Source organism: Zonotrichia leucophrys, chromosome 18 (assembly GCF_028769735.1).
Source record: "Zonotrichia leucophrys gambelii isolate GWCS_2022_RI chromosome 18, RI_Zleu_2.0, whole genome shotgun sequence".
Classification (NCBI taxonomy): domain Eukaryota; kingdom Metazoa; phylum Chordata; class Aves; order Passeriformes; family Passerellidae; genus Zonotrichia; species Zonotrichia leucophrys.
In genome coordinates, this window is record NC_088187.1 from 3,217,441 (window position 1) to 3,232,289 (window position 14,849).

Below are 14,849 nucleotides of genomic sequence, written 5' to 3' on the forward strand. Positions count from 1 at the left end.
CGAAGATGGCGGCGGGGGAAACGGAAGCGCGGCAGCGGCGGCGCTTGGGCCCCGCTCTGTGGCGGGGGCGGCGGGAGGATCCGCCCGGGCCGCGGCTCCCGCACCTCCTTCCTGAGGGAACGCTCCGTGCCCGGCGCTCCGCTGTCCGCTCTGGAATCCTCACGGGTACAGGCACTCAATGGCTTAGTTAAATAGGAAAGGTCAGCTCCAGCCCATCTGGCAGAGCGCTGGGCTGACCTTTCCATGCACTGAGAGTGTGCTTATATATCTATAATAACACCTATAAATGAAATATATTAACGCGTATATTAGAAATAATATACACTTTTATAGGTAAAATACATAGCGTATATAAAGTATTAAATATATAACATAATATATAGTGTGCATATCACATATAATATGCATAATATACATTATATTATATATTAAATATACAAATGTGTATAATTAGTAATTATATATAAAATATATATTATATGCTATATATGTTATATGCATAGAATACATGCATATATATATATAAGGAGGAGGTGAAACTTGGCTGAACAAATTTATTATATATATATATATAGGTACTTACACTTTGTTTAAAAATTTTTAATATATGTACAATATGCATCTCAGCCTTGGCAGCTGGAAAATGACAGGAGGTGCCAACACTGTCAGGATCCATCCCCTGTGGTCGGGATGGATCAGAACACCCCATAGTGCAGCAGAAATGAGGGTACATGACAGAAATTATGTGTTGCAGAGAAGGTAAACTGCATTAATTTAGTCACCAGCATCACCCCACATCACTCAGCTCACCCTGGAAGGAGAGATTTTTCCTGGCAGTTCTCTAAGTTGCCTGTGTCCTCCCAGCTGGGAGTGAGGGAGAAGGAGAAGGAGGCCTGGTGGGCTTCATTCAGGACACTGATGAGGTTCCCCTCCATGACCCAGTGGCTTTGCAGCTGCTCTGGTGTGTGACAGCCACGGTGCCTCCAGCAGTGAGTCCCTGTCACAGCCTCAGCTGGACAGCACTGCCATCAGCCCCTTTAGCTGACACTCCATTAAAGGTTGTCTCTCTCAGACATCCTCAATGCAAACAAGACAGAACTGTCCATGTCCCCTCTGTATGCCAGCACTGCCCAAGGACTGGCATGGAGAGTTCTGTCTCCCTTCACCACACCTGGTGACACCTTACCTGTCCCTGCAGCTCCAGCCCCACATCTCCCTCCTGCTGTGCCTCCTGCGGGTCCTGAATTCATGGTTTGTCAGAGCAGGGGCTATTCCAGCTCAGCTCCCACATTCCAGCTCATTCCCCCAAGGCAAGGCAAGAGCTGACAGCATCAGCTGCCCGAGTTCACTCTGAGGAGGCAGCACAGCCAGGCGTGGGATTCTGATCAGCCCTCCAGGCTGGCATCATCCTGGGGTGAATCCACAACATCCATCAGCCAGAGAGCCCTGACACCCCTCCTGGGCACCCCAGCCCCAGGCTGAGAGCAGTCACAGCACCCATGGTACAGGCAGTCACTCCTCACAGGTTCCTGCCTTTGTCCTTCAAAAAATTTGGTGATTTGGTGAGAGCCAGACTTTTTGTGAGATGGGAAGCTGGCTGCTTCCTGAGGCCCCTCCTGCACCCACCAGAGAAATGGCAGTTCCCAGGGGAGCCAGGGAGATCTTGCTGCAGGGGGAGAATGCCCAAAGGGTGGGGAGGGAATTGTGCCACTGCAGAGCACTCAGCACTCAGCCCTCCTCTATATAAAGCCCTTCTCTGCCTGGAAGAAGGAAGGACTGTTTATCCCTTCCCAGCTGGCTCCTGGCTCAGCAGCCTCAGCACAGCAGCCCAGGGGTGATGCTGTGGCAGCTGAGTGCCCTCAGCCTCCTGCTGTCCCGTGAGGTGCTCAGAGCCATCCCAGCCATAAGGGATGGATCTCATCAGCATTGTCACTTCCCTGCCCTTTTCCCACCTGCTGAGGCCGAGATGCAACAAGTTTGTAGGTTCTGCTGCAGGGCAGACAAGGTGTGCACACCTTGGAGGGGCTGGCTGTCCCAAACCCCCTCGTTTTGTGCTCCTGAGATTCCCCCTCAGTGAATCACCGGCTTCATCCCCACGGGGAGAGGCCAGAGGCTCCCAGGGGTGGCCCTGCCCGTCCCACCGGGATCGTTGCTGAAGCTGCAGGGTTGGGATCAGCCCTGGCAAGGGTGGCAGGCAGAGATCACGCTGTTATCACTGCCACAAGCAGCCTTTCTCCTGCAAAGGGGAGCGACTCTGATTTCTCTGCGGGCTGAAGGTCACGCTCGGTTTTACAGCCACGCAAAGGAGAAGAAAGGAGCAATTTTGTTTACTTAGGGAGTCATTAATATCCCAGCTGCTGGCATGTACCGAGGCAGCAGGAACCTCCCCCACAGAGCAGCAGAGAGCGAGGCTGTGCAGCCTTTTATTATTCCATTATCAGGCAGGCAGGATTAGGAGGGCGGGTCAGGGAACAGTGCTGGCTTTGAGCAGGTTTAGCTCCTTTCCAAAGGCTTATCCCGGCTCAGTCTCACTCTCTGGACTCGATTCACTTATTCTCTACGTGGAGGGGTTTGAGTAATGCTGGGGAGAGAGTGGGCACGGGGTCATGGAGCTTTAAGGGCCCAGCAGGCAAAACCTGGGAGGTTCCTTTAGCAGGAACTCATTTTATATGTGGAATTTCAGAGACCAGGGAGGGCAGTTTCTCAGCTCTGCCAACTCCTGCGTTGCTCCCCAGGGAAATCCAAGCCTTGGTGCTGCTTTGGGGCACTTCTGTTCTCAGAGCAAGCCGGTGCTGGGGCGGGACGGCCATTCCAGGCAGCTTCCTGCAGAGCTGGACGAGGTTTTGCTCTTTATTCTTCCCCAAGTTTCTCCCTGGAGCCCGGGTGGGGTGGCCGGAGCGTACGGATCCCAGCCCGGCAAGGGAGGAGGAGCCGTGGGAACCGAGGCAGCAAATCCCTTTCTTCTTCCAGGCCAGAAATGGGGTCTGTGATGGGATGTTTTGTCCCCCATAAGTAATTCCACTCTGGGAGTGCTGCCCGCCGGCATCGAGCATCGCAGCAGGGATCACCCCTGGATCGGGATGGAGCCTCCCAGCCTAGCCCCAGCCAGGTGGTTCTCATTGCAGCCTCTGACTCACCTCCCAAAAATTCCTGCGCTCACATCATCGCAGGAAACCGCTACCGGGAAGTGGTAAAACCCCTGGATGGCCTGAAATTCGGCTTCCCCAGCGAAGGGGGAGATCAAACGGCAGCCTTTGGCCTCAGTCCCTCTGACGCCAGGGCTTGTCATCGGGGGGACGTCTCGGCCAGCGAGTGGTGGGTGTGTGGTTCCTCCAGACTCAGCAGCTTTTTGCCTGGCGTTTGGGAGTGTTTTCCCTGAGGAGGCCTGAGCTCAGAAATATTTTTAAGCAAATTATCAGCTGGGACGAATGAGCTCAGCTCATCGGCATTGTTCAGGGCCTCCTGGTGAGCCCTGCAGTCCCGGGCTGTGCCGGCTGCTGCAGGCAGCTCAGCTGAGGGTCAGTGGAGGGGAGCAGCCCCCAACAAGTTGCAGGGCCTGGCTATGATTTAGGAGCTGCCACAGAAAAACTGAGCTCTTTAAAGGCTGAGAGAAGATGGATTTTGGGGTCATGGGGTGCAGCCACTTTCCCGAGTTCTGCAGCAGAGCCCAGCCCTGTGTCCTAGCTCGGGTGGGATGTGATCCCAGTCGCTCTCCTCCAGGAGATATCTCTGTTAGCTCTGTCCCCTCTGCGCTGTGCTGGACCCCACGTCAGCCCCAGCCCCACGGCTGAACGGGGCAGATCCGCAGTCCCGGGGCTGGCTCTGCATGGAAATGGCTCCATCTCCGCCCCGGCCGCTCCCGCAGGAGCTGCCTGGAAAGTTCCCACTGCTGCAGTCGCTGCCTGTCCCCCTGCCAAGCCTGCAGCCCTGCCAGCCCCGATGCAGCGCCAGCCGCGCTATTTCTGGCTCCACCTTGAGACGTGTACCTTCAGCAGTGGGAGCGATGCTGAAAGAGATGGATTCGGGAGGAGAGCATCCCCCTCCCGTTGCCGTCCCCGGTGGCTGCCGGCGGCCGCGGCAGAGCGGGCAGGGATGTGGAGGAGCTCTGTGCCTCCGAGGGAAACGCTGCAGTTCATCTCCCAGCACAGGCACGGCCTCTGCACGCCTCCTCCGGGGCTGTGATGTGGCAGTGGGGCCGGCGTGGGAAGCCCCCAGGCTCTGTGCTTCTCTTCCCCCAGGGTAACTCCCAGTGCAGATCAACTCCTCCAGCAGCTGGGGGCAGGAGCAGGAGAAGCCCGGGCCGGAGGGAGCTGAGGGAGGTTGCTGATGTATTTAACCCTTGGCTTCTTGCACAGCTCAAGAGAAACCTTGTCTGCCTCAGTTTCCCCAAACTCAGGGCACACATCGTCTTGCTCAGCGAGCCCAGGCTTCAAATGTTCAAACCTTCTCCACCAAATGATGTCTGCAGAGTCTGGGATACCCCGGGGCTCCTCCCGGGACAGGAGCTGGAGGGATGTTTGCTCCTGGAGGGAGACTGGTCTGATGGCTGGACTGGACTCTGCTCCATGGGCGAGTTCCCTTTGCAGTGAGGAGGGAAGGGGGGGATTCTCCAGGGGCTGTCCCCCATGCCACCAGCTCTGTGTCACATCCCCACCTCACATCCCGGCACTTCCCTCCCACACACAGGGCCCGAGCAGCGCCACGCGGGCGGGAATGGAGCCGATCAGGACTAACCCGACCAGCGGCGGCCTGCCCACAGCCTGGGAGCTGCTGAGCACCCTTCAGGCTGCCCGTGGGGTCGGGGGGGCTCAGTAAGGCTCTCCTAATTAAGATAGCCCCACACAAGTGGTTATCAGCACGGGGAAGGAAGTGATCCCACTTCCTCCTTAGACATCACATCTGGAGGCAAACCAGCGGTGTCCGTGTGGGACCGGGCTGGATCAGCCTGTGCCTGTGGGGAGCAAAGGGACTGCCTGGGGCTGGTGGTGGCCACGGCGCTGCTCACGGCATGGAGTGGCCATCCAAGGGTGGTGCAGCACCGTTCAGTCTTTGGGAAGTCCCCACAGACCAGAACTGAGATGGAAAACCCCTGTCTGTCTCCCCTGCCATCACAGAGGCTGAGCCTGTGCCAGTCCCATTCCCCATCTGCAGCCCCCAGCCCTTGGCATGCCCACCGTGCACAGCCCTTCCCCAGGCCTTCCTGCACCCACCTCCAGCCCTGGCACCTCGCCATGAAGCCACTCTCAGCACCTTTCTCCACAAGCATGGAGGATGGCCAGCAGAGCCTGCACGGGCATTCCACTCCTATTTAAAGCACAGGCTGGCAGGACGAGGGGGGATCCCTGCAGCCCCAGGGCACACGGCCTTGGACGGATGTAGCACGGTGAGGACAGAGCCCAAAGCAGCCTCATCGTCCCATGGCACCTGCCAGGAGCAGTGGGACAGCTGCTCTCACATCCTCCCAACACAACTCACGCCTTCCTGAACGGAAATTGGGAGCGGGTTAGTCACCGAGAAGGGTGAGGGGCAGGTCAGGACGCTGCACTCCCCGGCATGCAGCCATTTCCTCCCATGACACCTTGCTGAGGAACCTCGGAGCTGTTTACAAACGCTGGACTGTGTCATGGCAGCGGCGGGGAAGCGGCTGAGCCCGAATCTCACCCACAATCAGCTGGGAGTGCTGCAGTTCCCAAGCCAGAAGCATCAGGGTTGGGAGCAGGTTTTGCCCTTCTGAGCATCCCTTTGTGCCCACAGCGCCCAGGGAAGTCTTTCTGGAAAGCACAATGCTTCAAATCACAGCATCTCGGCTCTCCTCATAGGTCTGCTCTGGGAAAACAAGACTCGACCTTGTTTTCTGCCCACCTGGTCATCCCGTGCCCTCCCTGCAATTTCTTGGCCAGTTCCAGAAGGTTTCAGTAGAGACAAAGGGCTCGCTGCTAATTAAACTGCCCTAAGTGTGAGAAGTGATGCCTCCCTGAGGTGCAAGCTCAAGGTTAGGACAGAGTTACATCCATGGGGAATTGGTTGGCAAAAAAAAAAAAATCTTTGTTGGGCTGGGCCAGACCCCTTGGAGCCCAGCAGTCCCTTGGGAGGGTGAGGTCAGTCCCGTTGCCAGCAAAAACTGCTGTCAGTGATTTTTGCCAGCTGCCGTGAACACAAAGCAACTCCCAGCCTTGCTGGCACCTCCAGACAAGTCCCCTGGGCTCTGTGCCCCAAGGTGGGGTTCACAGCACAGCCCACCTCCCTCCACAGGGCTTCACACCCATGGCAACCTCGAACCCCCACGGATACCTGATGGCGAGCCACCGGTAATGGGTGGGACATGACCCCTCTCCGTCCTCCTCCCCCGCCGTCTCCCACTGTCCTCACCCCTCACCGTGCCTCGATTTCTCCAGGACCCCGCCTCACTCCTTTCGTGCTTGGAGAGATGCAGAAATTGTATTAAAATTCTGTTCAGTCCGAGATGGGGGCTCCGGGCACACCTGCCAGCGCCCATGCTGCCTTGCTGGGAATGATGTGCAGGAGCTGGGGCGGGGGTGGCTGCCGGCTGCTCTGCCTCCCCTCTGCCGGCAGCGCCGTGCCTCTGTTCTTTGCATCCCCAGCAGCGTGGCAGCACCCACGGCAGACACCCACCCCAGCAGCGCAGAACCACCCGCGGCAAACCCACGGCGTCCCTTTGCCCCCGCCCGTCTGCAGAGCCGGTTCCCCCGCGGAGCACTGCCCGGAGCGCGGGGCGGCGCTTGGGGAAACTGAGGCAGCCGGCGGGGGGTGTGGGGGGTACCGGACCAGCCCCGGGACGGGCCCCCCTCGGCGGGGGAAGGGGTGGCTGGGGGGGTGGGTGGGTTAAATTTTTATGAATGGGGCCGCCCCGCCTGCCATCGCCGGGCGTCAGCAGCGAGCGGCGGCGGGCGGCGCTCCCCGGTGCCTCCCGCTCCGCTCCGCGCCCGCTCCGCCGATGGCCGCCGGCCGCCGCGCTCCCCCGGAGCCCGGCGGGGGCCCGGTGCTACTTCAAGGCATCTTCGGCGCGGGGCCGGCCCCCGGAGCCGCCGCCTGCTCGCTGTCCCTGACGGCCCGGGAGCTGCAGGTGCGCCGTGCCGGCGGCTGCTCGGGCGGCTCGGCCGGTCCCGACGCCGCGCTCCGCCTGGCCGACTGCGTGGGCTCGGCCGCTTTCCCCGCGGCCGCGGCCGCCGCCTGCTTCTCGCTGGTGTGTTACCCGCTGCGGGGGCCGCGCTGGGGGCCGCCCTCCCGCCAGCGCCTGGAGCGGACCTTCCGCGTCTCCCGGGGTCCCGACGCCGAGGGCAACCTGCGCATCGCCCAGGCCTGGAGCCGCCGCATCCGCGAGCTCGCCGTGCCCGCCGTGCCCGCGCAGGACGGTGAGTGCCGAGCCCCCCCCGCGCCCCCCGGCACCGCTGCCCGCGGGGCTCGATCCGCCGGGGCCGGGCGGGGGCCGGGGTCGGGGTCGCGGCCGGGCTCGCTCCGCCGCCGGGCCCCACGCGGGATGGCTGTGGCCGAGCCGCGGGCGCCGCGCGGTGTCGCGTTCCGGGGACACGGGGGGGACACAGAGCGGGTGTGACCGCGCCACCGTGGGGTCACTCGGACACCCCCTCCCCCCACTTTCGCCGAGTCGGGGGGGACAGGGACATCCCCGCTCGCAGCCCCAGACAGGAGTTGGTTGTTTCGCTTTCCTTTCACCTTTAATTTGAAGGGGCAGCAGGGACGTGGCCACACTATGGGGGCCCTTTGCACCCCCTATCCCCATTGCTCCCGTTCGATAACTCCAAAGCTCCAAAGGGCAGCATGATCCAAGGAAAAAAAGTAATCATTGCTGACGCAGGCAGGACGGGAGCCAGGCACTGTCCCCAGCAGGTCCCATCCATCACTTGGGATTTGGGGACAGGCAGATCCCCCCAGGACCCCCGCGGTCCAGCGGGCTCTCAGGGCAGCCTTGGGGCTGTGTTTCTGATCCTGCTGCCCTCGGGAGCTGTCAGTGTCTGCAAGGGGAGGGTCCTGCTCGGGGGCCGCATCCCCCAGCTCCCGCAGGCAGGGCAGGGCGTGCTGGCAGATAGTTGAACATCTGAGCAGAGATTCAATTATATGCACTACTTCATTTATTTGGCTGTCCAGTCGCTCTGATCAGACTTGGAAATTAAGAGGCATGCGGTTAGAGGGATCCTGTCAAATCACATTTAGCCCAGCTCTTCCTTGCTTGGATTTTAAAATGCAGCTCCTTTTTTTTATATGACCTGCAGCTACAAAACAACTTTCTGTCTCTCTTCCTAAAGAATTACAAAAAAATCCAGTGGAATGGGGTGAGGGCAGAACCAGTTCCCCAGCTCTATTTCCAGCCTGAACTCTGCAGCTGGAAGTCTCGGAGCGCTTTCCAACCCTCGCCCTGTGAGCGGGGTGCTGGGGCAGGAGCAGCTCATTGCGTGCAGGGCCCTGAGGGCAGGGGGGGAAGGAGGATGGGGGAAGGCAGTGCAGAGTTTTGCAGTCACTTTCCTCGCTGAAGGCCATCAGGATTTGCAATCCTCCTCCCTCAGTTTGGGACAGCGCTAAAAATGCCCCTGGTCCACACCCAGTGCTTGCACGTGCCGGCAGAGGGGCCTGTGCGGGACTGATAAGGCCGAGCTGGAAGCTGCGGGTGAGTCCGTGCAGAGAGTCCTGTCACCCTGTCCCCATGGGGAGGGGACCTGGGAGCCACCAGCGATCCCCTCCTGCTGCTGTCGCAGCTCCAGCATCCGCTGGGATAGAATGCTGCAGGATGAAGGGATGATTCCCCCTCCTCATTTCATCCCAAGGGATAAACAGAAAGTTCCTCAGCAGCTGATAACCCCAAAGCTGGGGCTGCCTGCAGCGTGTCCCAAACTGCAGCTACCCAGGAGGGAACAAACTGCCCCCAGGCTTGTGTCCCAACAGGGAAATCCAGATTAGGAAGCTCAGCCCCAGCCTTATTCCACCTGGCATGCCTGCTCTTTGTGCCTGGAGTTTCCAGAAGGATGCAGGGATGCAGTGGAGAGGTTTGGGCTGCAGACAGCAGAGCTGTGGCAGTGTGGTCCCGGCCTGAGCACAGCCAGGGCACATCACACAGGAGGATGTGGGCAGAGGGAGTGGAGCAGAGTTTGTGGCAGCAGCTGGAGCCCCTTCCTCCTGCTGACTCAGATTCTGCTCCACTCAGCATTTGAGGCTGAAAATGACCACGCTGTGCTGGGAAGTGGAATCTTGCTGGGATGCCAGGGACTGGCCGGTGTTGTGCAACAGGAAGGCTTGGATGGATCAGGATGCTGCTGAAATCTGTCTGCTGTGCATCACCATTGCTGGGCTCCAGCTCTGATCCAGCACCCTCCAGTTCCAGCACAGGGCTGAGCCTGGTGCTGTGGTGTCACCAGTCCCACACTGGGATCACATCTCACAGCCTGGTACCAACAGTCTGTCCCCTGGGAGGGACTCATGGCATCCCTCTGTGCCCTGAGCGGGGTTTGTTTTCCCCCTCCAGCCAAGGAGCTGATCCTCGGGGTCCCAGCCCTTTTCTGCTGTCCAGAGGAGGCCACAGGGCAGCACCCACAGGTCTGGGCAGGATTTTTAGGCAAGCTCCAGCTTTCAGCTGCAGCTCCATGTTTGTGTGAGAAACAATGTGCTTGGTTAACACTGCAGGGTTGAAAACTGCATTTAGGCCTTTGAAGTGCCTTTGGCTTTTGCTTTTCAATATCCAGGGCTCAGGGGAGGAAATAGAGAGAAAGCCCCCCAGAGAGAAAGCAGCTGGGCTTGGGTTCAAAGCCTATGTGGGCCTTGTCTGCGTTTGCTTGCAGGGGATTTAGTGCCTGTGGGGACCAGGGAAGCTCCAAAGGGCTCAGAGCAGGGTCAGCCCAGCCCTGGGCTGCTTTTTGTTGTCCCTGACCCAGCCTGGAGTGGCCTCTGCTCTGGGTGCTTCACTGCTTTCCCCGAGGGCAGCTGGTCCCTTTGTGTCTGGAACCCACTGATAAGGGGCTGGGGAGGGGCTGGGGGGAGCCACTGGCCCTGGGCAGCAGTGGGGACAACCAGCTTGGAGCCAGTGCCTGGAGCCAGCACCCAGAGCTGGCACCCAGAGCTGGCACCCAATGCCGGCCTGGAGCCAATGCCCAGAGCCAGGCTCAGCCCTGGGGCCCTCACAGGCAGATCTTTGTTGTGGACTTTGTGACAGGTCCCAAGCAGCTGGCAAGGGGACCAGGAGGTGTCCTGGAGGGTGATCCATGGGGCCAGGAAATAATCCTGGTGGTGATGAAGGCAGCAGAGCTCTGTGTGCTCCCAGGGCTGGGACAGGAGATGGATGCTCCAGTGCCACCTCCCTCCAGGCAGCTTGTGGAGCTCATGGCCATGACTGGTGTGATGGATGTCACCACCCAGGGGAGGTGACACATGCGGTGTCCTCCATGGCCCCTGCTCACCTCTCCCCACCACTGTCCCCACTGTGGCTGCTGGGAGGGTTTAGCTGTAGAACCCCAGCTCAGCTCGTGTGTTCAAGCAGCTCAAATCACTGCCTGTGTGCAGATGTGGGGGGGACACCCCCAGTGCCAGGGAGCTGGGAGGGGGTTCCCAGCCCAGGATGGTGCTGGGAGAGGCCTCTGCTCTCCTGGCTCAGCAGCTCTTCCTGCTGAGTCAGCAGGTGCAGCCTCCAGCTGGCTCTGTGTGCTGGGGTGGGCACCCACCCCCCCAGGCCCAGGGGCACAGAGCTGGTGGGGACAGCCCCAAGAACCCCAAATCTGGCTCCTCACTGCAGAGCCAGGCATCTCCAGAGGGGGAGCCTGAGGCTGCTGCCCTTCCTCACTCCAGGGCTTGTTCCTGCCTCCTCCTCCTCCTCCTCCCCTGCCTCCCTCACAGGGCAGCTCAGTGGCCTCCCCCTGTCCCCCTGCATGGGGACCACTGGGCTTGGGGAAGGAGAGACTTGAAACAACTGGGGAGGCAGAGGGCTGGGACCCCTGCCAGGCTTGTAATTACAGCCCAGGCTGGGCCCTCGCAGGCGAAACCTGAGCCCCGTGGGGAGCAGGGAGAGGAGCGTCCGTCTGGCAGCACAACTGTCTGTCCTGGCCCCGCTCCATCTGCGTGGATGCAGGGAATTGAGGCCTGGAGTTCTCATCCCCCCACTCTGGTATGGCTGGAGTGCTGCAGGCTCCATCCTGCCTGTGAACATCTCTGCTGATGCTTGGGGAGCTCAGATGAGTCCCTGCAGGCCCCTGTGTCCTGTGTGTGTCCTGTCTCTGCCACCTCCCCAGCATTCCCAGCAGGGACCCTCCGTCCCTGCTCACCCCCCGTGTCCTCTGGGTAGGGATGCTGGGGAGGATGGGGGAGGGCCAGTTCCCCTTTCCCTTTTTTGTATTGGCAAATGCTGCCCTGGCTGGCAGAGCCCTCCCAGGGCAGGGCCATGGCCCTGAGCCCCCTGTCCCCCCCAGGTGACAGCTATGGGGTGCTGCCCCGGCCCTGCCACGCGCTGGTGCTGCTGAACCCACAGAGTGGCTCTGGCCGTGCCCTTGATGACTTCCAGGCAGTGGTGCAGCCCATGCTGGCTGAGGCTGACATTGCCACCACCGTCTTCGTCACCGGTGAGTCCATGAGCAGCTCCTCCTCCTCCTCCTCCTCCTCTCTTCCCTGGGATCCTGCCTGGGCCTTGCCACATGAGGACAGCTTCCTGCAAGGGCCTCTGACTCTGCATCAACACTGCTCTGGGTCCTGCAGAGCAGCAGTGACTGCCTTGCCTCCTGCATCCCTGCCTGGGCTCTCTGTCTGGGTTTGGAGTCACCATCTGGGGCTGGGCTCACTGTCTGGGGGGGGCAGCAGGAAGGGCAGAGGGATGGATGGAGGGTGATGCTCAAAATCTCTCCCCTCTCCCCAACAGAAAGAGCCCACCATGCCCATGAGAAGGTGCGAGACGAGGACCTGTCGCAGTGGGACACCTTGGTGGTCATGTCTGGGGACGGGCTGCTCTTCGAGGTGAGGGGCAGGAGCCAAGCTCTGAGTCACAAAGTCAGGCTGGGAATGGCAAAGGAGAGATGGCACCAGGCTTGGAGCAAAGCAGCCATCACCCCTGTCCTGCCCTGGGCAGGGGCACTGTGGGCTCTGCTCCCCCCAGGCTGGGCAGGGGCTGCTGAGTTCCTTGGGTACCACGGGTTCCTTCATCCCCACAGGTGGTGAACGGGCTGATGGAGCGTCCAGACTGGAGAGAGGCCATGAAGAAGCCGCTGTGCATCCTGCCAGGAGGCTCTGGGAACGCCCTGGCTGCCTCTATCAATTACTATGCAGGGTGAGTGCCAGCCCCGGGGCACCCACTGCCCCCTGCGGGAGGAGAGCGGCTCTGTGGGGCTGCGGGGCTGCGCTGGAACCAGGCAAGAATGAGGGAAGAGAGCGGCTCTGTGGGGCTGCAGCCCAGGGAAGGGAGCTGGGATGCCCAGGGGTGCCTGGCAGGGCCCTCACTCCCCACAGGCTGGTGCAGCACCACCCCAGCTGTGAGCAAGGGATTAATCCCTGTGTATCCAACTCCCCCCACTCCCTTTCTCTGGGCTCAGGGACTGCTAAAGCTTTAACCCAAAGGACCCACCCAGGCACAGCCAACTCCCCAGGATTGCCCTGGCTCGGTTCCCTCTTTCATGAACTGGTTTATCCCTCCCATCCCCAGCAAAATGACTCCCAGCAGCTGTCCCTGAGGGACACTGTGACCCAGCAGGGACATGTCCCAGCCATGACACAAGGGTGAGGTCTGCAGGTGGATGCTGGGGCGGCAGGAGAGTTCCTGAGCTCCAAACTCACTCTCTCCATCCCTCACAGCTACGACCACGTCGCCAAGAAAAAGCTGCTGACAAACTGCACCTTCATCCTGTGCAAGGGGCTGTACACGCAGATGGACCTGGTGTCGCTGAGCACGGCCTCGGGCAAACGCTTCTTCTCCTTCCTGGGCTTTGGCTGGGGCTTCATCTCGGACGTGGACATCGACAGCGAGAAGTACCGCTGGCTGGGCAGCGCCCGCTTCACGCTGGGCACGCTGCAGTGCCTGGCCAAGCTCAGGGTGTACCAGGGCCGCCTGTCCTACCTGCCCGTGGCCGCGGAGCAGGGCGGCAGCGCCCCGGCGCCCCGGGACGGCCCCGCGCCCGTCACCAACGGGCACATCCCGCAGCCCGCGGGCACGGCAGCGCCCGGCTCGCTGCCCCCCGACTCGCTGCTGCCGCCGCTGGGCCAGCCCGTGCCGGCGCACTGGACCGTGGTGCCCGAGGAGGAGTTTGTCCTGGTCTACGCCATCTACCAGTCCCACCTGGGCACCAACCTGCTGATGGCGCCGGCGGCCCGGCTGCACGACGGCTGCATCCACCTCTTCTACATGAAGGCCGGCATCAGCCGCGTGACGCTGCTCAAGCTCTTCCTGGCCATGTCCAGGGGGACCCACCTGGACTTGAACTGTCCCCACCTGTCCTACGTCCCGGTGCGGGCGTTCCGCCTGGAGCCGCGGGTGCCCGCGGGCGTCATGACCGTGGATGGGGAGGCGCTGGCCTGCGAGCCCGTGCAGGGCCAGGTCCATCCCCGCCTCTGCCGCGTCCTCAGCGGCTCCTGAGCTCCCCGTTGGCCCTCCCTGCGGCGCTGAGCTGCCGGCACGGCCCGGCGCGAGGGTGGCAGAGCCTTCCTCCCACTCAGGAACCCCCTCCTTCCATAGCAATAGGTCTTGGGGGGGCGTGGGGCTCATCCCCTCGCTTGCCCCCACGCTTAGCTTTACTCCCCCCCCTTGGGACGGCCACCAGCGCTGTTCCCAAAATGAGCCCCATCAGGTACTCGGTGCCGGCGAGACGCCAGCGTGTTTTATCCCGGTACGAGGTCCCGGCCCCCAGGCGGCTGCGCCGGCACAGCCCCGTCCCCTCCCCGGCTCGGACGCACACGGTGGCATTGCTGTGTCCCCGCCCCGGAGCCAGTGCCACCCCCAGGGAGGGTCAGGACCAATAGATCTAATACAATAAACCGACTTTTTAAAGAATGTTTCTACCCAAAGCTTCCTGTAGAAGCGGAGTTTATTCTTGTGAAAAAAAATGCAAAATAAATATCTAGCGTTTGCAAAAAAAAAAAAAAAAAAAAAAAAAAAAACTTAAAAAAAAATCCTTCCTGGGTTTTGAATCCGAGCTAAAAAAATCCTTCCTGGGTTTTGAATCCGAGCTCACGGCCGCTCTCAGGGGTTGGGGCAGGTTTAGCTCAGCACGAGCAGCGCTGAGCGAGGGGCCCTGGAGATGCTCCGGGGAGGAGCTGAGGAGGCAGGACAAGGACAGGGCATTGCTGCCACCACCCACCCTCATTTTCGGGGTGCAGCGATGCCTCCCTGCTCAGCCTCGTGCTGGGGCTGATCGAATCCAGGGAGCTCAGCCCTGCAGTGACACTTGGGGACATGCTGGGGAATGTTCGGTGCCTCAGCGACAGCAGGGAAGGACTCATGGAAGAGGTTCAAGGAGGGGTCGTTTGGCTTTGTGCCTGCAGCAGGGGCCTTTTGAGGGACCCTCGCAGCCTTTGTTCCGGCTGCCCGGGGCCAGCTGGAGCCCTGCTACAGGTCCCTGCCGTGGGGCTTGCCTGGGGGGGATTACTCAGCCTCTTTGATATAAAATTGCAGTAATTAAACCTCATTTTCAGCGCTCAAGTACAAAGCAGAAGAGTAAACAGTGGTGGCTGTTTGCATTTATTCAACTGCAAACGATGCAATTAGGATGGCAGATCCGGGAAAGAAGAGCACGATTGTCCTTCCCCCATGGCCTCACTTGCTCATGGAGAGCAGCCCTGTTCCCGAGCCAGCAGGGCAGGCAGCAGCTGGGAACCACCTCCCAAAATGAAGTTATTTCCCCCGTGGCATGGGGCCA

General features: G+C 60.6%; 1 protein-coding gene across 2 annotated transcripts; it reads left to right on the plus strand.

Moving 5' to 3' along the window:
* Positions 1–5: 5 nt before the first annotated feature.
* Positions 6–13,973, plus strand: SPHK1 (sphingosine kinase 1). 2 transcript variants are annotated; one of them, XM_064728406.1, is made up of 5 exons: positions 6–165; positions 11,424–11,573; positions 11,867–11,961; positions 12,156–12,271; positions 12,793–13,973. In XM_064728406.1, the coding sequence occupies exons 1-5, from the start codon at positions 6–8 to the stop codon at positions 13,568–13,570; spliced, it is 1,299 nt and encodes a 432-aa protein (XP_064584476.1). In that variant the 3' UTR covers positions 13,571–13,973. The 2 variants fall into 2 exon arrangements, with proteins under 2 accessions (XP_064584476.1, XP_064584475.1); XM_064728405.1 differs by lacking the exon at positions 6–165 and adding an exon at positions 6,891–7,373.
* Positions 13,974–14,849: the final 876 nt, after the last annotated feature.